General features: G+C 46.6%; 1 protein-coding gene across 1 annotated transcript in view; it reads right to left on the reverse strand.

The window, feature by feature from the left end:
- The window catches only part of LOC105694626 (MOXD1 homolog 2), a 90,411-nt gene that overhangs the window by 40,892 nt on the left and 37,131 nt on the right, over window positions 1-12,388 (reverse strand). Inside the window, exon 2 of the mRNA XM_023434960.1 lies at window positions 6,757-6,906. Within this exon, the coding sequence (XP_023290728.1) occupies window positions 6,757-6,906 (150 nt within the window). The remainder of the gene's footprint in view (window positions 1-6,756; window positions 6,907-12,388) is intronic.

Below are 12,388 nucleotides of genomic sequence, written 5' to 3' on the forward strand. Positions count from 1 at the left end.
GGGGACAGACGTACCGGAAATATTCCGCGTCGGGGTGCGAAACGGCGCGATTCCGCTTTAGTTATTCCTACGGCACCCGGCTGACGGTGGTAGGGTTAATTTCATGTAATGCAGATGAACCTGGCTGCATACTAAAGCGAATAACAGCGCAGCCTCGTAATATTAATATCCGCTTGAACCCCCGTGTAAACGCGCCGCGGCACGGCTCCGTTTAATTTGGCTTTCATCCGATTAATCGACTAATGCCTCGACCCAGGCAAATCCATCCACGAGATAAGATTCTCGACATTTTCCAGCAAAACTCGTCCAACATGGCCAAATTCCGGGGAATATATTCCGTCATTACCGTCATGTAAAAAGAATGACACCAGCGAGGTCCATCGCGCGGACGTTCGACGTAATCCGTTTCCATATTCCAATAAATGAGAGATTAGGGAAAATTCAATAAATCCGCAATATCGGGGATTGAATAAACACGGACGGACATAAATATCCCATGGACAGCTATGCACATATGTGCATCCAGAGATATCGAATCAAACGCGCCGTCATAATCTCGTGATCGTTTGCCGATCAATGCCGGCCACGGAACGATAGCGAAAAATCAACGAAATGTAATAAATTGGCGGGTGTCGTTTTCATAGAAATACTGCTCGCAATGAGGCTCCGATCGAACGACTGAACACCAAGGGAATATTTTGTTAATTCAAAAAATTTGACTCAAATGAACTGTAACAATTCCGGATAAATGCTGCACCTAATTTATTCCAGTTTATTCGGTGAATTTAATATTTCTTTGGTACCGTTCAAAGAAATGTTTCCATGGTTAGAGGAGATTTTTTTCTCGGTGTCGATTGATCGAGTTAAATTTCCTTATCAATTTTTATTTATCGTCGGTGAAGTACGCTTTGCACCTGTCGAGACGGTAGAAGCGACCAATGAGAAAGGTACTTTGCGTTAAATTTTCTCAGGTGGGCCATGACTCGATTTCCAGGATCGTTCGCTCGTATATCAGGGATTTTACGATATCAAATAAAAAATCAATATACAATACAAAACAATAAAATAATGGCAATAAAAAATCAGGACCCCAGAAGACCGTTTACGTCTGCTAAATCGAGCGTCGACGTTATCAATAGGTACGATATCAGCGACTAATTTCCATCGAATATTCCCATAATTCCGGGGAACTTATCAATTTCCTTATCAATTTTCATTCACTGTCAGTGAAGTACGCTTTGCACCTGTCGAGACGGTAGAAGCGACCAATGAGAAAGGTACTTTGCGTTAAATTTTCTCAGGTGGGCCACGGATCGATTTCCAGGATCGTTCGCTCGTATATCAGGGATTTTCCGATATCAAATAAAAAATCAATATACAATACAAAACAATAAAATAATGGCAATAAAAAATCAGGACCTCAGAAGACCGTTTACGTCTGCTAAATCGAGCGTCGACGTTATCAATAGGTACGATATCAGCGACTAATTCCCATCGAATATTCCCATAATTCCGGGGGGAACTACGCGCAACTATAAACGCATTGAACTTCTTCCCAAAGAACTCCCGCTTCGGCGGGAGTAAATGCAATTCCGGGGCACGGTGTACGGAAAAAGGCACTAAAAATAGAGCTCGGGTAAAACGCGGATGAAATTGGACGTCAAACGTGGCCGAATGCCTTCGCACTTATCGCCGTAAATTCAACGGTCCGGCGTAATTCCATTCCGCGGGATAAAACACGCGCCGATTCGGGCGGGGCCTCTCGAAAGTTAACTTCGGCAAACGTACAATTACCGTGAATTTCACCTCGGTAGATTAACCGACCTACATCGCTAGTTTGAAGCGCGCCTCCGAAAATCGAGTTCCGCCGTCCGCCCGTGGCGGGACGCGGAGCGAGGACGCGTGTCGTCCGCCGAACGAGCCGCGTCCGATCGTTACCGTGTCCGCTCTACAAGGTGGATCCAGAACCTCCCGGCACGAGAGTAGAGATCCAGCAATGAAGATAGGCATAAAGCGATCGAAAATAAAAGAGGAAACCTCGTTCGGCAGACCCGGTGCCGGGGCTCGCTTCGACGGCCCAAAGGTGGAGGTCGTTTGTCGCTCTGCCGGAATCCTATCGGAGACATCTCGCTTTCGATAACATATTTTATTCCGACGAACGAGTCCTCTCGGCTACTCTCGGGACAGCGATGTCCTCTCTGAAGAGTCGCAAACGGCCCACGGGATTTAAAGGGAGCCGAGACCCCCGTGTACTGCTAATTTGCTTATCACCAGATAACCGTGACAGGTGTATAGAAATTCAGGATCAGGAGTAAGGTGGAAGAAGCTCCCCGGTCACTTGAATCGCGGTTTTATCTGCGGAATGGAGGTCCTCGTGCCACTTTACAGGAGGAATTGTATTTCCATCTCTGTTTTCAGGTGTACTTGTCGATTTACTCCGATGGGTTGCTCACTCGGGAAATCCTGGATTTTAAGGGCGCTCACCACTCCAGCGATTTTGCAGGGTCTCACGGGGACAACGATTCCGAACGTATTTCTAAACCGATCGAGCTTAACGAGTGCTCATATCGAAGATGAAATGTTGACCTGTGTTTATATGGGAGCGATTTTCGATAAGTGGTCATTTTCATATAAAAAAGTGCAACGACATAATTTCAATGCCCTTTTACCTAGGAAGGAGGTTCTCGATCGAAAATCGCTCCCATATAAACACACGTCAACGTTTTATCTTTACAACGAGAATTAAAGGGAAATCCATTCTTGAAAATGGACATCGTTTTCCCTGATTTATCTCTTGGTTATCTTGGAAAGACGAGTCGGACTCGGAATCGCTAATCGAAGGCGATTCGATAAATAGGTGGAGAAGGAGGCGAGGTGGAGTCGATCCGACGGAGGAGACGCGCGGTTTCTCCGCCGGGTGAGACGGCGACGTCGTTTGTCGTGGCTCGCATCGGATATCCGAAGGTTCGGGGCGTATTTTTTATTCCTCTCTCGCCTACTTTGACGGCTCAACCGCTGCGAAACTCGGGACTCGCGATTCCAGGATACACCGCGTCCTTTTTCCCGATCGATTCGGCCCGGTCGAGAGTCGACACCCGGTGATCGTTAACGTCCCACCGGGTCGACTCTTTACGAGCATGCCGCTGCGTTTCGTCCGGCGCCAAGTTATGCGGTCCGCCGCGGGTTCCTTTGGGAATTTATGCCGTCACGCTTTCGGCCAACGCCCGCGGCTTACGGAATTACCGACCCAGTCCTGGAAGGAGTCGCTTAATTGCGTGAATTATGCAAATTCAGCCGGCAAGCCGCTACGAGCCGACTAGGAAGCTGCTCAAAGTCGCGATTAATAAGCGATTAAAGCCGATCCCGAGGTCGGACCTAATCGGAATGGGTATTTTCTCGACCCACGAAGAAGAAGAGAAACGTTACCCGCAAACGTTTTCCCACTTTCTGTCTTAAAAAGTGCAACGAGCTCCTACGAGGTACCGAAGTTAACTCCTTCAGCGCTATGGACCCATAAGTGCGTCCGACGTTCGGTCCAATATCGCTTGCACGCCCTGCCGAATTTCGCCCCTACGTCAAAAGGGCTCAGCGGTGAAAGCGTTAAGGCGACACGTAAGTGGCACCTAATAATCGTTTCAAACTTCACAAAGTGAATATCCGGCACAGAGGAAAGGTCCTAACACCCATGAAATGTCATTTCTTTTTTTCCCCAGGAACGTTGGGAAAGTTCAGAAAGAAAATCTTTGAAATACTGAATGGACCTTTCTTATAGCCTCCGTGTACATGCAGTGGAGTGTCAAACGATTCGGTGCACCCAGTTCGCAGAAAAGTTCCGCGAACGAGACCTCTTTGACGGCACTTTGGTATCGCCTTAATTACGCGAATTACGTAAATGGCTTCGTAGGAACCCGTCCAGGTTGCCGAGGCTCTGCTCTACGTGCATCTACGCAAAGGCGCGCGGTTAATAATAGACCGGGAAAGCGAAGGTCTATACGAGCTGCGGCAATGCACTATGCGCTAATGCAAAATGATTATTGAAATAGCGTGACCTAACGACCTGGACCATCCTCGCCGCGGCAACGAGCACTCAACGTAACAGGACCTGACGCACCGCGTAATGACGTGCGGCGTAACAACGTTGATCGCAAGCGGAATCGATCCGACACCCACGTTAAGCGGGAACGCGAAGACCGAGGGAGGCGGACGTCTTCCGTCAATGGTTATTCGATAATACGTATTACCTTGGAAATGAATTCCCACGGATGTAATTTCCTCGTGCCACGGAACCTCCCCCGAGGAGGCCTCCTCGCGGAAAGTGCAGCGGGGAACGATGATCCCCGACTAAGCGAAACGCTGAACGCACATTCGGGATGCGGTTACCTTACGAATGAAATTTCCCGAGAAAGAGCGAGCAACTCCATTCCGACTTTAAGGCGAAGTTAAAGACGTCGGTGGAAAAGATTTTTCTAATTTTTCCACCTACATTTCCATATCCTACGTGGACATATTCACATAGTAAAGTCTGAAACGATTTATGAACGCTCTCGCATCTCCTTTAGGTGATATGAAAGTAAAGTGAATATGAAAAAGTGAAAATATTTATGAAACTTCAACACGCGATCATGGAGGCCCCGATGAAATTACACTTTTCGGCCAAAGAAAATATTAATCTCGGAGTAGAACCAAGAAAAGAAATTTTTTCAATGAAATATGTAATTTCATTGGGGCGTTTATAATCACGTGTTGAAGTTTCAGATAATTCGGGGCATCCAGTTTGGAAAGAAGCTTACTAAATATTTTCAAGTTTTCATATATATGTATAGAAGGATTTTTTAGTGTTAATTTAAGGTTCTCCAAGTGGAATACCGAAGATGTCTCTAAGCTCGACGGACATGGCGCGGACTTTCCGCGCAGCCTCGGTGTTTGCGCCCACCTTAATTTTTTTTCCCCTCGCTGGTTCGGCTAAAAACATGCATTAGGTTTCTTCGGGGGCCGGAATGGCAAGGCTAAAAAGTGAAATTACCCGTTCTCGGCCCTCTCCTGCCGCGATTCGCCAGATCCATAACACCGGGAGCGCCTTGGGCGCCTCCCAAGGGGACCGCGACAAGAACCGCGCCGAGGAAATAGATACACCCGGCTCATCTTTCACGGCCGAACGATTCCGCCAGAAGAAGTCCTCCACCCGGGACGAAATCTGCATCCGAGCGAGTGGGGAACTAGTTTTACGAGCCCCATCGATCGGCATCCGCCGGTAATGGCGGTGGCCGATAATTCCCGAGATATTGGATCGCCGGTCCGAGGACGAGGTCGCGGCCCTTTTTCTCGAGCTCCTTCTACGCGGATTAATTTCCCCCGGCGGAATTTATCGAGGAAGCCCCTCCGCTCCTTTGTCTTTCCGCTTCCGGAAAGCGACCGGAAGATAGCCGACTTTCCTGGGGAATTCTCGATTCTCCGAGGGAGCTCCCATGGAGCTTATAGAAATGGAAGGGACCAGGTAAAGGTGGAGGTGGCCGAAGGAGGATAGACAGAAGCTCCCTGTCCTTCTCTAAGCGTTTCCGGAAGTCCTTACTGCGCAAGTGTACCCTGAGAAAAAAAAACAATTAGTTGACCGAAAGAAATACACATTGCTACGACAAAGTCCTGCGATCGGACACGTCCGAAGAAACGTCGGAGGTCAAGAAAATTGGTTTCATTCAACGATATCATGTTTCTTCTCGAGGAAATAATTGTTTCTTGCAATTGTATATGATTCAAGCAATGATATATATATTTCTTTGAGTCAATTAATTTTTTTTCTCAGGGGGTAGTCGAAACTCGGACCTGTTGGCGACTTCCCGAGATCGGATATTGGCAAAGAAAGAGCACGTGGTCCTTTTTTCGATCGGTTGCCAGTGATTGGGAGGAATTAAGGTGAAGTGAAACACGTCGAGGAACTTGATCAACGTCGATAAAGAAGATTTTTCTAAATGCCTACGTCGCCGACGTTGGTTTTTATATTGACAGCTGGGTCGAATGATATTGTGTATTGTACCAAATAGCATATTTCACCTGTCGTTTTCGTACAATAATTATAAAGAAGTCGAAGTAAAACTCCAGAAATCCTCTGGATTCATGCTTTCTGGGGTCCTAATTGACAGCAGAGGGACCCCCGGCGCCATCTGTGATTTTCAGGTGAATTAAATTTTCACTCCGAGACCTCGTATTACCATTGTTTTGGCATAAAAGCGCATACAACACTTTTTTTGCCTGTATCCCGTTCAAATGCGAGTTTATCGATTACCACAGTGTTCTAAATTGTCGTAAAATTGTCCTGACCCTTTCGATTCTCATATCGGAGCCTTCGATAATTGTATATCGATCGAAATATGAGAGCTCGGCGCCATTTTGGTTCTGGTCTAGGCTGAGTAAAAAAATTTTTTGGAAAAATCCACATTTTGAATGTGTCAGACAATTCTTAGATGATCAGGAGTGATGTGTCAAAGTTTCGGACGGTTCGGTCTAATACCCTTAAAAAAAAGTGTTGTATTCAAATTAACTGATTTGAAGGGTGTTTCACTTCACCTTAATTGGCCATCGAAAATTACTATGGCTTTTTTTAAGAGACGCCGCAATGCGTCGAGCTGGCAAGAGGTCCCTGAAGTGATTTCTCGCTGTTTCTCCCCATTTCTCCGCACTCGCGCGAGTCCATTTCACGGGTGAATTCTTGGCGGTTGCGGCGCGGAAGTAAATAAATTAGATCACTCGGAGATCGCTTACCGTGATCTTCAGATCTCGAGGATCGCACGTGTCGTAGCGGCGGCTGAATCGCAGCACTGTGTGCGTCTTGTTCTCGTATCCCAGCAGCAGGCGATAATCTTGGCTCGAGTCCATCTGCGGATCTCGTCCCGCGTCTTTCACGTGTCGGTCCTGGAACAAAACGGACGACGTTCAAGATCCGGAATCGCAGGCGAGACGCGTCGAGTCGAGAATAAAGCTCCCCTGTTACCGGCTTGCCAAAAACTCTTTTTGATCCCGTCTGACTAATTCCTCGACGCGACGTCGAGACGTTGCACGCCGTCGAAAGCAGCTTCCGGTGGGCGTCGATTATTACCACCATTAACGATATTACAAGGGAGTAATCACACCGGCAATAAAAACATATACAATTATATCGAATCGTATATACAGCCATTATTCAAAATCATTTTCCCTGAATGAAAGAAATTTTTAGAAGAAAAAATAGTCATGTGATTGAACCAATAGAAACATCTCATCAATTCCAAGAAATATTTATTTCACTCGAATAAATTAAATGCAACGTTTGTGAGAATTTATTCCGATTGTATTCGCGTGAAATAATTATTCTTCAAATAATCTTGAAAATGAATTATGAAAATAATATTTTTCCCTGCCAAGCAGTATTTTCTTTGGCTCGATGAATTTCTTCTCTCCGTGATCGATACTCGACATCGAGTGCCGATATTAATTCCGGCAAGTCTCCGGAGGGGTCGGGAACGACTCGTCTCGCTCCCGAAGGGGTCCCGAGGGATCGAACTTCCGGAAATAGCACGCGAGGCCGAGAAATGAAGAAACGGGTACGTGCTCCTGGGCAATAGGTGGAAAGACACCTGTGGGACGATACGAGGCACGGTCCCGGCGCGAGTCTCGCAGTCGATATCAGAAATAGTCGGCGATCCCCGAGTGGGAATTCTCGGTGGGAATTATTCATCCCCAGGATATCGCGGTAGGTTCCTTCTCGCGATCAGAGCCCCGGGCTCGTTCCGGCCGCCCCGTAAATACACGATGAATCACACCGCGGCCGGTACTTAATGGCGACAGAAAATGAGCACGGCGTGGCTTATTACTTCGAGGGGAGCCGGCAAGGGCCACCTACCCGGTGCTCGTACGTCGAGGCGTCCAAAGCGTCGCGACGGACAATTACCTCGCGACAACTTTATGCCGGTGCGACGGCAACATCCGAAATTGCCTTCCCGACCATCGTTAAGGGTATGTGAAAGTGGCGTCGAAGAGGTTTTGTTTATACAACTTTCCTCCCAACTCGGTTTACCGAATTGTTTGAAACGTTACAACGTGAACAAGGAGACTGTAAGGAAGGTTCTGAAACTCATGAAATTTCAATTCTTCTCAAATTTGTTTATAGGTATTATAAAAATAGTTTGTGAAAAATGAATTTTCCCGAGTTTTAGGACCTACCTTAAGGTCTCTATATTCATGTTTTAAAGTATGAAACGGTTTGAGACACCCAGTTCGTAGAAAAGTTTTATGAACGATTGAGCTTTCGGATGCCACCTTAAGATGAAATTAAACAGTCATTTTATGTACATAAAACGTGAATATATTTATATAACTCTTCTCCAAACTGGGTTCATGAAATAATTTGGAAATTAGCACGTGATTATGGAGGCCGCAAGGAAGAACGCGACGCACGTGAAATTTCATTTTTCACAGAAAAAGTATGTGATTTTTGTTTTAGTCTAGGCTAAATAGAAAAACATTTTTTTTTTGTTGGGAAAATTATCGCGCGCAAGACATGTACAATGTACAAAGTAAGTACGCAAGTAAGTACGGTCAGGTGGCACGTCGTGGTCACGAAGGAGGATGTAACGGTGATGGTCCAGGGGAGGAATATATTCTCCCGGGGAGAAGAAAGCAAATCCAATCGTCGCGCTTTTCGCATTGCCGAAAGTAAGGTCGATCGATCGGCAGCAAAGAGAACGGGAGCGGCCATTCCTTATCGGGAAGAAGTAGATCCGGAGCAACTCGGCCGGAGTTCTCGACTTCGACTCCCAGAGGACGATCCAGCTTTTTGCCAGGCATCCCCGTGGCCTGGAAATTCTCGCGAGCCCCAGGTCCGTTCTTTCCCGGGAACAAAGTGGAAACCGCGATGGGAATCGAGGGAGTCATTTCAATAGAACGGTGATAAAGAGATTAAAGTACTTGTGGATTCATGATTTTTTATACTCTAATGAAGCAACCGCACCATCTATGACGTGGCCCGTGATTATGAAAGCCGTAAGGAATAACCCAATGGTAATGAAGTTTCATGTATGAAGAAAGAGAAACATGTCCTCGGTTCTAATCTAAGATAAAGAAGAAAATCGTTCTCTAGAAAAATGAAATTTCATTAGCAGCGTGTTCTTCTTTAGGGGCTACATAATCACGTGCGGAGGTTACAAATGATTCGGGGCATCAGTTTGCGGAAAATTATTATGAACATTTTGACGATCCGATTCAGGATATCCCTTTTGTAAGGACTCGAAAAACCGGAGAGACGCGTTGTTCTCTAGAAAATTGAAATTTCATTAGCATCGCTTTCTTCTTTAGGGGCTACATAATCACGTGCGGAGGTTACAAATGATTCGGGGCATCAGTTTGCGGAAAATTATTATGAACATTTTGACGATCCGATTCAGGATATCCCTTTTGTAAGGACTTGAAGAACCAGAGAGACGCGTCACCGCGACTCGGTTAGATCTCGAGCGGAAACGCCGTAAACGGTCGAATTTTGGAACGAGTCCCAGAACGAGACTCGTCGCGGGGAACTCGACCGTACCTAGGTAAACTACTAAACACGGTGGAATACGCGGAATATGCGGAATAAACGGAGCGCGAGAACTGGGAAACTAAGTATCTAGAGCACAGAGAACGTCGCGGTTTTAAAAGTTCCGGAACGCTGGGAAGGATCTGCATCCGAGCGAAGAGTCGCGCCTAATTGCGGACGAGAGGAGATTTCGATCTGGGCAGGATTCCCTAAGGGCAGTCCAGTTTTTGCCCTCCTCGTAAAGGAGCTCCTCGTTCTTTTCCGATCGCACACGTCCGGGCGCGCTGGCCCGTGCAGCCTATCGAACGATCTTCCCCTTGGAGTCAGCCTCGTTCCCGACAAAAGGACTCTCCAGGATCGTCCCGTCCGGAAGCTGCGAGTCCCGGACGAGTTAGGACTCCGCCGTCGTTTGATCTCGGGGAATCGGGTCCGACCCGCTCCCCAAAGAAACTCGATACGAAGGCGAGCCCCATCAGCCATCTTGTCGCGATTCCGAGACTTAGACTGAGAGAAAAAAAAATAGTTCACTGAACCAAAGAAATATTCTGTTCATTATTTCACTGAAATACATTGTCGCAATCCCAAAGAAATGATTCGTGTCAATTATTGGAGTTCGAGTCTAATAATGATTTTTTTTAAATTGATTTGAATATTTCTTTGGTCCGATGGAGTCGATCAGGCACCCTATTTTTGAGTTCATTCGATTTCGCATGGCAATTTGACAGTTTCGTATACGACTTTTAAACATCGACGGGACTTTGCAACAATTCTGGGATTGCAATTTCATGGGAATAAATTCGTATGAAATGAAGAATAGTTTCTCTGGTGGGGTCGTCTCGGCGTTTTAGATTTTAGAGGACCAGCGAAACTTGATTTCCTCGTTTATGGGGTTATCGATCACAGTCCTCTCGCTAATCGGAGGAGCGAACGGGTCGAATCGGTGGAAAGATATCACCGATTACCGCGTTCATTATCTCACTGAAATAAGCTGAAATTCATTGTCGCAATCCCGAAGAAATGATTCGTGTAAATTATTGGAGTTCGAGTCTAATAATGATTTTTTTTAAATTGATAAGAATATTTCTCTGGTCCGATGGAGTCGATCAGGCACCCTATTTTCGAGTTCATTCGATTTCGCATGGCAATTTGACAGTTTCGTATACGGCTTTTAAACATCGACGGGACTTTGCAACAATTCTGGGATTGCAATTTCATGTCGTCTCGGCGTTTTAGATTCTAGAGGACCATCGAAACTGGATTTCCTCGTTTACGGGGTTATCGATCACAGTCCTCTCGCTAATCGGAGGAGCGAACGGGTCGAGTTGTTGGAAAGATATCACCGATTACCGCGTGTTCCGAGGTTTCGAGCTCTCTCGTATTTTATCGGCGCAAGTGGACGTCTTCCTCTGCGGGGCGGAGCGAAGGAATCCGAAATCGTCCGTAGGTGTGATCAGGTCGCGAGCCTCGAGAAGGAATCTTGTAACGCGTCCATGGACCCCTCGAGGGGTTTCCGTGCCGACAGGAAAGCCTCGAGGGGATTAACAAGAAAGAGTTATCCAAACTGCGATGGCCAGGCGATAAGCGCGCAATAACCGTCCCAGACCGGCCATCTTCGGTGGGGCCGGTCTCTGGGAACCTCGGCAGGACAGGGACATAAGTTTCGTCCCCGATGAAGCAATTAGGCGACGACCCAAATGAGACGACCTGGTCCAAGGACCGGCAGAGGAATGTCCCCGACGAGGACTGGCTCTTACCGGTCGGAGGACCGAAACGAGAGGCCGGAGAAAAAGGAAGAGTCGAGTCGAGGTCGCCTTTCTTTTCATTTCCAAGGGACGCCCTCCAACAGCCGCGCCGTTCTCGCTAGGAACGAATTTCCGCGTCCGTCTCGGCGGAAAACGGTTACGAGCGTTCCGCCGAGGTACGAGGTACGCTACTTTACGAGGTCATCGATTCGGTATCGTCATGTTTATTGCTTGCACATTCGGCGCACCGGCACCGAGCCGAAAAGAGGAAGGACCGTTTACGGTGAAGTGAAATCAATCGACTCGAGTGAGATACTTCTTGAAGGGGACAAAGATGTCTTATCCGCTTCTATGCTAACAAGGAAGGTACCTGAGGTGTCCCCCTCCGATTTTCTTCATTTTTAAATATGTTACAGAGGACTAAAATCTAAGGGACCCGTGTTTTTTTTTTTATCGGCGGATAAACACTTTTAGGGGGTGAGATCGGGCTTCAAAGTTGGCCGTGCAAGGGGGTGAGTTGGCTGTTTCATATAGAGGCACTCGACCGATTTTCATGAAACAACCGTCAAAATGTAGGGAATGAAGAATTATGAAACATGCATTTGGAATTTTTCGAAAAGATTCATTTTTAAGGGGTGAGCCACCCCTTTGAATACTTCTTTTACCCCTTACGCGAGCAGTAGTAGTTCTATCCTAATGAAACTTTTTTTGTATTGTTCTGGTCTATAAATTAACCAACTTTCATTTGGATAGAGCAATCACTGCTCGCGCAAGGGGTAAAAGAAGTATTCAAAGGGATGGCTCACCCCTTAAAAATGAATTTTTTCGAAAAATTCCAAATGCATGTTTCATAATTCTTCATTCCCTACATTTTGCCCGTTGTTTCATGAAAGTCGATTGAGTGCTTCTATATGAAACAGCCAACTCACCCCTTGCACGGCCAACTTTGAAGCCTGATTTCACCCCCTAAAAGTGTTTATCCGCCGATAAAAAAAAATCACGGGTCCTTTAGATTTTAGTCCTCTATAACATATTTAAAAATGAACAAAATCGGAGGGGGACACCTCAGGTACTTTCCTTGTAAGACGAAGGTAACGCGAGGTCT

This window comes from Orussus abietinus, unplaced genomic scaffold (genome assembly GCF_000612105.2).
Source record: "Orussus abietinus isolate OABI.00-Male unplaced genomic scaffold, Oabi_2.0 scaffold90, whole genome shotgun sequence".
In the NCBI taxonomy this organism is placed as follows: Eukaryota; Metazoa; Arthropoda; class Insecta; order Hymenoptera; family Orussidae; genus Orussus; species Orussus abietinus.